General features: G+C 36.2%; 3 protein-coding genes across 4 annotated transcripts; 2 read left to right on the forward strand and 1 right to left on the reverse strand.

Moving 5' to 3' along the window:
- The first annotated feature begins 410 nt into the window (after positions 1–410).
- On the forward strand, positions 411–13,066 carry LOC103331866 (elicitor-responsive protein 3-like). 2 transcript variants are annotated; one of them, XR_016127091.1, is made up of 6 exons: positions 411–572; positions 1,151–1,216; positions 1,356–1,482; positions 1,655–1,778; positions 1,915–2,181; positions 12,984–13,066. XR_016127091.1 is itself a non-coding variant. In XM_008234537.2 (5 exons), the coding sequence occupies exons 1-5, from the start codon at positions 506–508 to the stop codon at positions 2,056–2,058; spliced, it is 528 nt and encodes a 175-aa protein (XP_008232759.1). In that variant the 5' UTR covers positions 411–505; the 3' UTR covers positions 2,059–2,358. The 2 variants fall into 2 exon arrangements, 1 of the variants encoding a protein (XP_008232759.1); XM_008234537.2 differs by lacking the exon at positions 12,984–13,066 and having other exon boundaries at positions 1,915–2,358.
- On the reverse strand, positions 2,671–6,780 carry LOC103331867 (uncharacterized). The gene is made up of 5 exons (XM_008234539.2): positions 6,579–6,780; positions 4,925–5,206; positions 3,674–3,775; positions 3,241–3,361; positions 2,671–2,955 (listed from the first exon to the last, which is right to left on the reverse strand). Exons 2-5 carry the CDS (start codon positions 5,006–5,008, stop codon positions 2,828–2,830), a joined length of 435 nt encoding a protein of 144 aa, XP_008232761.2. The 5' UTR covers positions 5,009–5,206; positions 6,579–6,780; the 3' UTR covers positions 2,671–2,827.
- Positions 11,939–12,975, forward strand: LOC107882095 (elicitor-responsive protein 3-like). Its single transcript, XM_089052730.1, has 4 exons — positions 11,939–12,076; positions 12,217–12,343; positions 12,514–12,637; positions 12,743–12,975. Exons 1-4 carry the CDS (start codon positions 12,016–12,018, stop codon positions 12,854–12,856), a joined length of 426 nt encoding a protein of 141 aa, XP_088908856.1. The 5' UTR covers positions 11,939–12,015; the 3' UTR covers positions 12,857–12,975.
- Positions 13,067–13,472: the final 406 nt, after the last annotated feature.

The raw sequence follows: 13,472 nt of genomic DNA on the forward strand, positions 1-13,472 counted from the left end.
CAATGATCACATTTTTACATGTTCTTTTTGTTCAAAGAAGCGTGAAGATGGTAGTTGAATTCTTGTTAATAGTGCAATTGTAAATACTCTTTACTGTATGGCCCCGTTCAAAGATTACATCTTCTAAGTTCCATATATTCATCTTAGGCGCACGCAATTAAACTCTTGTTCGTATAATTTGAAGTCAAAATCTTTTCCAACAAAGTAGGGACTACGTCTTGGTTGACTAGGCTCATATATGATGTGATCAGAATGTTGTGACTAGGCTCATATAACATGCCACATTATGGAAACCAACTGAACACGTCAATCCCTGTTCAGCTTCGGACACGCTTGGTAACTGGTAACTAGTAACTAGTAACTGCTATGCTAAGAAAGCTATTTAAATAGTTGACAGGCAAATGATTTCTTCTTCATAAATTGTTTCAGCTCAGAAAACTGCAACTTAAACTTGTAAACTGTTCTCTCTCTTTTCTGTGGATTTCAATTTTCATCCGATCCAAACATGCCTCTGGGAACGCTTGAAGTTCTTCTTGTTGATGCCAAAGGCCTCGACAACAACGATTTTCTGGGTAACTCTCTCTCTCTCTCTGTCTCCCTCTGTGCCTGTGTTAAGGATCTTCGATCTCCCAGCTGAACATTTACTGTATTATTTGTAGAAACAGTTATACAAGAGAAATAAATTCTGGGTTGCTTCCTGCTTCACCCTTTTGTGGATCTAAACTCCTTGCTAGCTTTGTCTTATCTGAATAAATGCTTTTGCCTGATTTTTCTAGGTTTGATGACCCTGTTTTCTCATGCGTCTATAAATATGTATGATTGTGTGGGTCAAAAGTTGAATCTTTGATGCACTAACTAACCAAAAACAAAAGAATCCATGAAAGTTCTGAGTCACTTTTGCATAGATCCATAGTAAGTTTAAGTTAAGGACAAAGGATCTATCTACTTTTGACAATGGGGGTGCTTGGATTTACTTATCTTATAACTATGCTAAGTTGAATCAGGAAATTGTTTTTTGGGTCAACAGAATTTATATTTGGATCCACAAAGAATTTGATATAAATCTGTTCTACTTTTTAATCTTTCTGCTTTAAGTTTCTGAATTTGCTAATTATGCATGTGTGACATGGGTTGAATGCTTTATGAGCAGCTGACATGGATCCCTATGTCCTTTTGACTCTAAGGACCCAAGAGAAGAAAAGCAATGTGGTCTCAGGTACATTTCTACTTCTAGCCATCTTCATCTTTTGTGCACATCTCGCCTGCAATAAAATTGTCTAACTTTTGGAAGAACAATGGCTTAAATTGGTGCCTGCAGTTTTCAATGAATTGTGTTAAAAATACTGTACATGCAGGGCAAGGATCTGCACCAGAATGGAATGAAACCTTTGTATTTACAGTCTCTGATGATGTCTCCGAACTTCATTTGAAAATAATGGAAAAGGATAATTTCAGTGCAGACGATTTTGTTGGAGAAGCAACGTGAGTATTTTTCTTTTTTCGGATCCTTTAATTTGTATATGGCCACTCGAAAGTAATTTGCAGCCCTCAGAAACTAGGGTTTGAGTTCTAACAGTTCAACCTGTGATATATTCTCTGGTGAAAAGAGTGTAATTTATACTTTCATGCCTAACTTATCCATGGCTGTTTGCAGCATTTCATTAGAGCCCATTTTCACTGAAGGTAGCATTCCACCAACTGCATATAATGTTGTCAATCAGGACAAAGAATACCGTGGAGAGATTAAAGTTGGACTCAGATTCACTCCTGAGCCTGAGGTGCTCTCAAATTTTTTCCCCTCTTTTGGAACTTTAAATTTGTAGTCAATGTTCTAGTTTATGATTGTTGTGTTCTATTGTTCTATTTGCACCTACATTGTTAGTGTCTTTACTCTGACTGCATTCGTTGTTGCAGCAAAACGACGGTGCATCTGGGGAATATGGAAGAAATGATGGTCCATCTGGGGGATATGGAAGAAACGACGGTCCATCTGGGGAATATGGTGGTTCCGAGGAGGGCTACGGTGGATGGAAACAATCATCTTACGTGGAGGAGTAGGCTAATTTGGATCAGAAGAATCATCTTACCCACAATGACCTTGTAATTTACAGTGTAATGTATGATGTTCACTTAGCTGCCTGGTGTTGGCTTGAGAAAAGAGGAGCTTCAGTCATGTGAGAGGTTTCTTTTTGGTGATCTTTTGTGTGCCTCAAGATGGATTGAAATAATCAGTCAAGTTTACTGTTTTTGATTGCTTTTGTATTTGCTTTACCTCATAATTATCCCCAATCTATTAAGTAGGATAATGCATAATCTGGTTCAACCTAATCTAAAAATAAAAAGTAGATTGCTTTTGTATTTGCTTTACCTCATATTGGATAATGATTTTTTTGTTTTTCTATCCAGTATTCATACTCAACTTAGAATTCTTAGTAAATAAGTTTTGAAAAACACACATGATTTAATCATTTAAAAAATAGTTTTATTCTACATATTATCATTGGATCTGTTCAGTTCGATGTTGAAAAACCTAAAACTATACTACTCAATTGAATTGCTGTGTCCAAACACTTGGATTGGATTAGATTGAAAAAATGATCTCTCTTTTGGTTTCAATGAAAAAAAAAAGAGTTAAAATAATCAAACCAAACCAAAAAAAATACTCGGGAATTAACAAAACTGGAAAATGCATTAAGAACCAGCAAATAGCATTACAGTGCCAAAGCAGTCTTCCAAAAAAAAAAATTACGGTGCCAAACGAGTTATACTAAAAAGTTAAAACCCATGAAAAATGAACAACAGAGTTTTGAATCAGAAAGAGAAACAGTTATTCATTGAAGGCTTCTTGCCTAATCGGGTCTTCCAATGCTTCATGGAGGCCAGCTTCGATGTTCTTGCCTGTATCAGTGCTCTCTACTGGGTCAGTGTTTCCCTCCAAGCTACCACTATCCTCACCTGGAGGAGACGATGCAATTGATAAAACACAAGTGAGAACCAACACAATCACTACCAAGGGAACCAACGGTTCAACAACAATGCATTTTAACTGAAAGAGTTTTGTTTCTTCTGCAGCAATCAAAGGGCACCATTATAATGCGAGTTACAGAACAAATTAAAGGGTCCTTGCCCAACTATAAACAGCAGTGTATGATTAATATGCTATTCAAAATAAACTATTTCTTAAAAACTTACTAAAGTGAGAGACAGAGGTTTCAAACATTTTCCAGTTCAGATATTTACACTGATCCAAAGGCAGTGGCCTAGAGCTCTGACCCAAAAGCTTTCTTCTAGCTCCAGAGCTAGGTCGGGTCCTCCTTGTTATGAAGCCAGTTTTCTTCCGAGTCTTATTGCTATTAAAATCCTACAAGAGGATGTATGAGTAAATCAATGTCTGATAGTATAGCAGGGCCCTCTACATATAAAAGGGATTATGTAATTCAATTGGAGAAAGGTATCCATAAATAACAAAAGAAAAGCAAGCCAGCAAGTCTCTTTTCCAGATGTATTATGAGTGGTAATATGAAGGAGGTTCCCTTTCCAAATATATTTTAACAGTAGATGGAACTTTTCAAGGTAGCAATGTATATGTAAAATATATGAGAGACATTAAAAATTGCAGAAGACAACGAATCTAAATAAATTAGAGAAGGAAAGCAAGAAAGATCAAACTCACTGGGGCATATATTGAAAGCTTGGCCTCCTTGGCATAGGTCACATATCGCATAAGATCTTCGTAAGTGAAAAAGTGCTGTCCAGTTGCTGGACACCAGTAGCACTGTAACAGCCAAACATTAAATCAAGAAATCACTCAGTTCCCAAACCAGTTGAAACATCAGGATGAATACAAACATTTAAGACTCATCATTTTAGTTTTCACAAAAATAGTATTTCTTTCCAAGTAGAATTAGTTTTCATCTTTTAAGCCAAGTAACGGGCAAATTGTATACTGCCGTTTGATCTCAGGTAAACATGCCATAGTCAAAAGTACCGATTAGGCTAAACATGCCATATCAAATATTCAATCCATAAACTGGTAAGGAAAACCCAAATAACTTGACAAACAATATTTAATATTTTACCATCAAAGTTAAGAACTGGGCAAAAGGTATATAAGCGCTCACGCATTAGCAAGCACATGAGCAGAAGATGACATACATTTATGGATACTTATGGAAGATGCCTGACTAAAGATTCCTTTAACATGGATAAAAAGATCTTCCTATATTTGTTATAAAACAATAAGGGAAAGCTTCTGTTCATTAACTGTCAACAATTGGTGACTTGGAAGCCTAGGCCCCTGTGACTACAGGATACATTACTTAAAACTCCACTTACAGCTACCTTGAAGAGTGATTAATAAAAAAAACAGAAAATATAAGGCTAAAGCTACACTATTACATTCCTTTTCAATCCAGAAAGGCAAGTTTACATTCAATAAGAATACAATCAAACACAGTGCCACCGAACATTCAAGAAGCAATCCAACATGCATGTTAGGATAAATTATTGCACAATAGATTTAAAACCAAATCAACTAAGTCAATCTAACACCAAAGATAATATCCACTTCCCAATTGATTAAGCTTATGCAGGTGAAAACTTTGATTCTAATACATGAGATTACATCAATTTTCCACTGATAAAACACAATAAGATCATTATTAGAGAAATTAATGAGATTTGTGTTAAGTAACGAAATAAATGAGATTTCAGTTAGGGTTTAGGGTTTAGGGGTTGATATGAATAATGTGCAAAATGAGAATTACATCAGCTAAGGCAATCTACCACCAAAACTGAAACCCATTACAGCAGTAATGCAAATCATGCATGCGTAGAGAATATTGATTGAAACACTTCAGAACTAGAACAGAACAAGAAAATCAAAAGATAAAGAACAGAGCCTGGGAATCACGTGTGTATTTACCGAGGATGTGGATCCGTCCTTTCGGACCTCACTCTTGAACTTCCACCCATCAGGAATTGGAGTGTCGGAAGGCTTATCTCCCATGGTTGAGAATGATTATCTCCTTCAACAATGGTCTTGAAAATCTCTCCCTTCTACCTCCACCCTGCTTGAGGGTCCTTTTAACCCTAAACCTTCGATGCAAACGAGGCATTAAAGGGATAATTCTAGAAAAGGAAAAGATGCCTCTGAGTCCACGTGTTCCCATCCACCAGTGTGTTCTGTCGAGGAGCCAAAACATAACTGCAAATAAAGAGAATTAATTCTTCCCTACGAATATAAAAGAACAACTGGAAATGACAAACCGGACAGCGCACATTCATGTATCAAGAAAACAAGAAAACAGCGCACCATTAACAAGACAATAGAAACGCTCAAAGGCAGAATGAATGCCAGATAAGAGCAAAGTATTAACAAAAACAAATCGCCTTAGCATTTCAGAGCTAATGTTCAATTTAAATTTTTAATTTTTAACTTTTGGGATAAGATCAGAGATCAAGATCATCTTGATTGGATCCTCAATGTTCCCCTTTATAATCACGAACAAGGAAATTAGTTACAGGCAATCTGAAGTTCTTAATCTCTATTTTCCTATTCTCCCTCAAGGTAAACCAATAATTATAACTTTGAAACTGTCACGTGTTTTGCCTTTTTGACATTTGATTTTAAAATTTCAAGAACTATGTGCTGCAACACCAAACAAGCATATAATGAAAACAATGTACATTCCTGAAGTTAAATTGGTTGTCAACCATGCAAAGAATCAAAAGGAAACACTTTAAGCCCAAAATTATAAGATATTTTTTTGATAAAAAAGAATTTGGGATAACATATGAGTAGCTTAATGATACACAACAACAATAGAATCCATCAATGTCAGAACACATTTGAGTTCTTACACACACTTGTTTAATAGCATTCCTTACACACACTTGAATTCAGACCTTCCCATCTCTCTGCTTTCAAGCTAGCTAGTAACCTATTGAATGAGATACAAAATCCTTTAACATTTATGAAGTTCTGAATGGTAATTACTGTCACTCTTAACAGCCCAATATTATATAAAACCAATCCAAAATATATAATCACTTTCATAATTGCTGTACTGATTTGAATTTCCACAACATACACACAGAAAATAAAATTACTTGTCCCAAGAAATAAAAATGAGTTGAACATGGCATCATAAAGAAGATAAGAATTAAGAACTAAAGACTGGATGTTAAAAAGCCTAAGATCAATACCATTTTCCCCCAATTGGATTAATATAACTCTACCATAAGTGGCAACAAATAGACCCAACTAGACAAAAAATAGACAATCATGCAATCAAACAGAATGAAAACAATGCAATATCTTACAATAAACACCAAACTATAAAGTAATATTCTTCCCAAAAAAATTTACATTTTGAAGCCACAAGCGGAGAATGTTTGAAAATTTAAACTACTTCCTTTATTGAACTAAAAACTCTATTTATTTTTCCTTTCTCAAACAATTAGGAACCGTCGTTCACCATTTCTCAGCAACCAAACAGAAACAAGCAACAACAACAAAAGTAAATAGGTTCATATTCTGACTCTGCCTGATATTAAAGCAAAGCGTTCAGTTCTACCTTCGAATTTCTTCTCCTGCTTCTTCATCATCATCATGTACTGCGAGCTCAGAGAGATTGCTCCGTAGCTTTGCTGTGATGCCAGTTCCGCAACGTCGTTTTATGAAACCAAGTAAAAGATTTTCCAGCCGAAGACGATTTTTCCGGAAAATAAAGTAAAGGGCTATTTCCTGTTTGGCTGGGTGGAAAATTAAAGCCATGAAACGATGGTCTGTTGCATTGGCATTTTAATAGAATGATCGTCGTAGAAAGAAAAGTGTCGTATACGCTCGTATTTGGGACTCAACTCCCACAACAGTGGCAAATTTCCTGTTTATTTAATAATATGTGAGAATTATTTGTATAAATTGGGTGTTTTATTGAAAATTTTGTTTAAAATGTATGTATTAAACATGAAAAATACATACATACAATACATATATAATATAAGTATTAAATTCTTTACACGGATAATAACTAGACTAATAACTAGTTGGTGTGTATGATTGTAACCTTTACCTTGTCAATTTGAGTTTGGATTGTGTTCTAACCATCGTTGATTAGAAATTCTGATATAAAGAGTTAAGAAAATAATGCAATGTACACACTAATATTTGAAAATTTTGTGTTTATGTAATATATAGACGGGCGGCTATACTCGGTTTTTTAAATTTTTTTAAAAAATAGTATAGCTATGCGGCCATATTTATTATGACACGTGGGCACCTAATATCAAAAGGGGGTCTGCTTTTTTTTAGTCCAATTTTCCTGTTACTAAATTCTCTATGCCCCATGTTTCCTTCGTATATCTTTTGACATGTGTCATATGACGAACATAAATTTAACACTGTTAACAATATTTCAACACAATAATATTGAAAAACACACAAGTTCCTCCTCGTCATCTCTTTCGTTCACCATCGCCACCTCTATGTCAGCCCAAATCATGTCGTCCATCTCCAAGTACCACAACCATTCACCTTATTTTTTGAGCATCTCATTGCCGTTCCTTGCTTTAGTACCTTTCTTATCTAATTTCCATTTGATTTTCAGAGTTGTGGCCTAATCTAAAGAAAAAGTTGTTATATTGATTAAAAAACTCAATTATTCAAAGCCAAAATTCTCTCTCAAGCTTGGCCAATATTGCATCCATTCAAGATATTCACCATGAGCAACAAACAATAACCCAACAAGTGCTAGTTTGCATGTGGATTTTGGTGTGGTCTTTAATATCGCTGAATCCCATATGAAATTTCCAAGCTTTGCCTTGTGGGTTTTTCTGATTGATCAATTCTTGGTCTTTGCAGTGCTCGAGTGATGTTTCCTTGAGCCAAATCTTTAATATGGAAGCACTTTCTCTATGTGGGTTTGAGGGTTTCTTGAAGCAAATGGACACGGTGAGGTGGCGGGTCTGATGAATGGGTGCGGTGGTGGAGATTATATATAAATTGGGTGTCCCATCATCCTATGGAGGCATAAACAAACCCATGGCGAATATGATGAACTTGAGGTTTGGAGGAGAAAGAACAAAGACAAGGCTCCCTTTTTGTTGAACGAAATAGATGAGTCGAGGAAATGCGATTTCTTCTTTTAAATAAATTTTATTATATTGAAATAAACAGTGTTAAGTTATGGAACACGTGTCAAAAATATAAGAAGGAAATAGGGAGGCACATGGGATTTGGTAATAGGAAATTTGGATTCACTCTTTTTATATATAAATCGTATAGCCGATCGGCTATACTTCTTTTTCTGATTTGTTTTTTAAAAATCGTATAGCCGTCGGCTATACATTTTTTACAAGCGGCGCCAAATCGCAATGGGCTCTTCTATTTTTACGTGTATAAATAGTATAGCCGGCTGGCTATACTCGGTTTTGTAAAAATCGTATAGCCGCACGGCTATCCTTACTTTCACACGCGGGCCCCTGTTCGCAAGAGTTTTTGTTTATATGTATGAATAGTATAGCCGCACGGCGATACTTTTGATTTATTAAAAATAGTATGCGCGGCTCTACTATTTTTTACACGTGCACACCTAATCGTAAAGGGGTTTTTTTTAACATGTATAATAGTATAGCCGACCGGCTATACCCCGTCGTTTTTCTTGATTTTTGAAAAATAGTATAGCCGATCGGCTATACTGTTTTTGACACGTGGGCACCTAATGGAAAGGGGGTCCTCTCTTTTTATATGTATAAATAGTATAGCCGGTCAGCTATACCTGGTTTTTCATTTATTGTTTTTTATAAATAGTAATGCAATCTATAAGACTGTTGACATGTTTCGTTACAGGGAAGTTAAATACCATTGAAAGTAGCAATATGATATCAGATAAATTTAAAGAATATAGGAAAGAGGATATCAGCTAATAATCAAAAGTTTGGTGTGACTGCAGAAAAGGTGTCCATTCCAGAATGTCTGATAGATACGCTTAGGCGACAAGAAATTTTCTGAACAAAATCATAATCAAACTATTAGTAGTCCATCCATATGCACTTTTAGAAGATCCACTGGCTTCTTGTGGTATAGTTGATTAGAGATGCTTATAGTTGTCAAACATTGGAGACTTTTTTGCTCATCTCTTAAATCAATTGTTATTTCATATTTTTATGAAAAAAATTGAATGGCAGTACTCAACAACTAAGCATCTTTATCGAATGATTTGGCAGGTTGAAAATCAAGAACCCACTCTGGAATTCTGGAAGAGATCGCTAAACCCTTTAACATGGACAGAAATACTGCGTCAAGTACTGGTTGCTGCTGGTTTTGGTTCAAAGCAAGGTGCAAGGCGAAGGGATGCCCTTAGCAAGGTCTTCTAATTTAACTCCCATAGTTGCAATTGATTTTTCTAAGCTCCATTTCCTCTCTAGTAAATGTATTTAATTATCAACACATCTGTATTCTGCAAGTTAAGTGCTATAGATGCCCAATAGTATGTGTTCATCACCCAAATTCAAAGCCTTATTGGCAATAGTCATTTAAGATCTGTCATTACCCCGAATAACTGTTTCTACCTTAAGGCAAGCCCCAGTTGGATAGATTCATTTTCCATACTTAAGGACCAAAATCAGAAATTTTAGGTTTTACATATAACATGTAGTGATTGAATGTTATAGGAAATAGTTTCTTCAGTTTTGTTTGTTGGCATTATCGTGCATTCCTAAATAACATCTGTTGAGCATATGTTTATTTGCTTTAATGACTAGACATGAGCATGAGCTAGCCTTTATTTACTTTCTTATGGTGGTTTTATTTACGTTCTACAATTAATAAGCTTTATCTGTTGTTGCATAAACCTACCTATAAATGTGAAATTTGGTTTTTCAAATAAATCGAGGAAATGAGAGGTGAAGTATGGTTTACGTCCTGGTACTTTGAAGGGTGAATTGTTTAGAGTTCTGCTAGAGCAAGGAATTCATGGGTTGAAAGTTTCTGAGTTGGCGAAGTCATTGCAGGTAATTTTCTTGAAAATATTGTTATCATAATCTCATGTGATATTACACTTGAATTAGTGATGGACTTTGTTTTTGTTTTGCAGATTTCTGAATTGAACCTTTTCCACTGGAATAAAGGAACTAGAGTCTTTAATTGGTTCAACTCTTTCAAGTGATATTACATTATTTGAAAAGAATTCATCATCCACATATCGTGTGTGTATTAATTCTTTTGAAAAGAAAGTGGAGGAATCCCAATCAGATACCGAAGACTCTGGAGCAATTGATGATGACCTCGGTGACAGTGGTACATGTAGCAGTGATGATGATTCTGGGTGCAATTTAGGAAATTCCAAAATTAAAAAGCTGACTTATATGAACCATGGCAAAAGTAAAGATAACATGGTGATAGTATAACACCGAAATTGATGAGAGCCATCCAAGAGAAGTATGGTTGTTAGGACTGATGGAAGGCAGAATATTCAGATTTAAGCATTGAAGAAAAGTGGAGCGCAATAGTGGCACCCATTGATCTTCTTCATGCAAGTTCTAGTTTCAGAATGGAGGTAACATATAGAATCTTTGCATGGACATTGAAACCTTTTCTTTGTTTTTATTTTTCCCACTACTATGCGGTTGCCCGATTAAATGGAACGTGTTCAGTCATTTGTAAGATAATATCATTTGAATGGTGCAAACTGAAATACTTTGATAGTAAATATTATTTGAATATTGAATGAAATTCAAGTAGCCATAATTATTATGGTGATTTATAAGTTTAATATTTTCGAACCTTGATATTATACGACTTTTACTTTTGCATTTTCTGCATCCTTGATATTTTTTTTTATTTAAAAAAACTGCCAAAAAAAGTATACTTTTTTTAATATAGGGCCATTTAATACAATGTTTAAGCCCATTTTACAAAACCCAACCCGTTAGTTATATTAAAATTAGGTTAGATGTCTTCTTCTTCCCAGCGTAGCCTACACGCATTCCTCTCGCTGTTTCAACTTCATCTCTCTCTCTCTCTCTCTGTCTTTCTTCATGCAGCGCCTCAGTGCCACCTTAAGCGTCGATGCCTCAACGGCAAAACGCCAGCCCAGACCAGCCCAGGCGGCCTAGGCGGGAGCTAGGCGGCCTAGGGGGCCTAGGCGGGCGCTAGGCGGGCCTAGGCGGGGGCTAGGCGGCCTAGGCGGCGCCCAACTCCTTGGCGGCTACTCCTTACGATTAGGATGAAATCGCGGCGGTGTCGTCCCGCCTAGCACCTTGAATGTATCGGTGTGAAAGGCTGATCAAAGCTATGCACCTTGCATAGGAAATTGACTTTCGAAAGATGGTTCTCTCCGGTGACACGTAAACACATGTTATGCTATCACTTCCATAGTAAATATAAATTTAACCTGCCGTTTAATGAAGTTGAATTACAATATGAGAGAGAGAAGAAAAAACAAGTTGAATTCCAATAGCTGTTAATTGAAGCAGTTTCCCAAACAATTGATGGAATTTCTCTGGCAGTTTCCCAACACACATTGATGGCCTCATCATCTTTCAGCATTTCCTCCATCTCTCTGGATAATTTCATTTTGATGCTTCTAAAACAAATTAAAGCATGGAGTGGAGTTTATCACATTCTGTTCTCACATGGCTCCTGGTAATATCCATAACACCAGGGCAGCCACAGAGGGCCATAGTGAGCTCAAACTCATCTTTCAGCATTTTGATAACCCGTCTCATGCCGCGTTCTCCGTTTGCTGCAAGGCATAGATTACAGGCCTTCCAACCTGCAGCAACATTAGCCTGTATTTCAATAAGAAAATCCAAAACAATACAAGCAGTTTAAGGGTTCATATCAGAAGGGCAGCTTGTATAGATATATAGATATCTTACAAGGATTTAACACACCTGTTCCTCGCCTTACTCCTCCATCAAGCAGAACAGGAACTTTTCCTCCAACAGCATCAACTACCTGAGAACATTATGTATGTGTGACATGGGTTGAATGCTTTATGAGCAGCTGACATGGATCCCTATGTCCTTTTGACTCTAAGGACCCAAGAGAAGAAAAGCAATGTGGTCTCAGGTACATTTCTACTTCTAGCCATCTTCATCTTTTGTGCACATCTCCCCTGCAATAAAATTGTGTAACTTTTGGAAGAACAATGGCTTAAATTGATGCCTGCAGTTTTCAATGAATTGTGTTAAAAAAAATTGTACATGCAGGACAAGGATCTGCACCAGAATGGAATGAAACCTTTGTATTTACAGTCTCTGATGATGTCTCCGAACTTCATTTGAAAATAATGGAGAAGGATAATTTCAGCGCAGACGATTTTTGGAGAAGCAAGGTGTGTATTTTTCTTTTTTTGGGTCCTTTAATTTGTATACGGTCACTCGAAAGTACCTTGCAGCCCTCAGAAACTAGGTTTTGAGTTTTAACAGTTCAACCTGTGATATATTCTCGGGTGAAAAGAGTGTAATTTATACTTTTATGACTAACTTATTCATGTCTGCATGCAGCATTTCATTAGAGCCCATTTTCACTGAAGGTAGCATTCCACCAACTGCATGTAATGTTGTCAATCGGGACAAGGAATACCGTGGAGAGATTAAAGTTGGAACCAGATTTACTCCTGAGCCTGAGGTTCTTTCAATTTTTTTTTTCCTTTTTCGGAACTAAATTTTCAGTCAATGTTCTATTTGCACCTACATTGTTAGTGTCTTTACTCTGACTGCATTTGTGTTGCAGCAAAACGACGGTCCATCTGGGGGATATGGAAGAAACGACGGTCCATCTGGGGAATATGGTGGTTCAGAGGAGGGCGACGGTGGATGGAAACAATCATCTTACATGGAGGAGTAGGGCTAATTTGGATCAGAAGAATCATCTTACCCGGAATGACCTTGTGATTTACGGTGTAATGTATGATGTTCATTTAGCTGCCTGGTGTTGGCTTGAGAAAAGAGGAGGAGCTTCAGTCATGTGGGAGGTTTCTTTTTGGTGTGCTTTTGTGTGCCTCAACTTGTTTGATGGATTGAAATAATCAGTCAAGTTACTGTTTTTGATTGCTTTGTATTTGCTTTACCTCATAATTATCCCAATCTATTAAGTAGGATAATGTATCATCTGGTTCAACCTAATCTAAAAATAAAAAGTAGATTGCTTTTGTATTTGCTTTACCTCATATTTGATAATGATTTTCTTGTTTTTCTATCCAGTATTCATACTCAACCTAGAATTCTTAATAAATAAGTTTTGAAAAGCACACATGATTTAATGATTAGAAAATAGTTTTATTCTACATATTATCATTGGATCTGTTCAGTTCGATGTTAAAAAACCTAAAACTATACTACTCAATTGAATTGCTGTGACGCATTTAAAATCTAATCCAAAAACTTGGATTGGATTGGATTGATGGTACTTTTGGTATGAAGAAAAAGAGATAATAATCAAACCAAACGAAAAAAATACTCAG

Source organism: Prunus mume, linkage group LG5 (genome assembly GCF_029339155.1).
Source record: "Prunus mume cultivar Tortuosa linkage group LG5, ASM2933915v1, whole genome shotgun sequence".
Lineage (NCBI taxonomy): Eukaryota > Viridiplantae > Streptophyta > Magnoliopsida > Rosales > Rosaceae > Prunus > Prunus mume.

Coding starts and splice junctions, on each gene's coding strand:
- LOC103331866 (XM_008234537.2), top strand. CDS start 506: ATGCCTCTGGGAACGCTTGAAGTTCTTCTTGTTGATGCCAAAGGCCTC. Junction 573..1,150: donor CGACAACAACGATTTTCTGG/GTAACTCTCTCT, acceptor CTTTATGAGCAG/CTGACATGGATCCCTATGTC. Junction 1,217..1,355: donor GAAAAGCAATGTGGTCTCAG/GTACATTTCTAC, acceptor CTGTACATGCAG/GGCAAGGATCTGCACCAGAA.
- LOC107882095 (XM_089052730.1), top strand. CDS start 12,016: ATGGATCCCTATGTCCTTTTGACTCTAAGGACCCAAGAGAAGAAAAGC. Junction 12,344..12,513: donor GATTTTTGGAGAAGCAAGGT/GTGTATTTTTCT, acceptor GTCTGCATGCAG/CATTTCATTAGAGCCCATTT. Junction 12,638..12,742: donor GATTTACTCCTGAGCCTGAG/GTTCTTTCAATT, acceptor TTTGTGTTGCAG/CAAAACGACGGTCCATCTGG.
- LOC103331867 (XM_008234539.2), bottom strand. CDS start 5,008: ATGGGAGATAAGCCTTCCGACACTCCAATTCCTGATGGGTGGAAGTTC. Junction 3,362..3,673: donor AGCTTTCAATATATGCCCCA/GTGAGTTTGATC, acceptor ATCCTCTTGTAG/GATTTTAATAGCAATAAGAC. Junction 2,956..3,240: donor GCCACTGCCTTTGGATCAGT/GTAAATATCTGA, acceptor CGTCTCCTCCAG/GTGAGGATAGTGGTAGCTTG.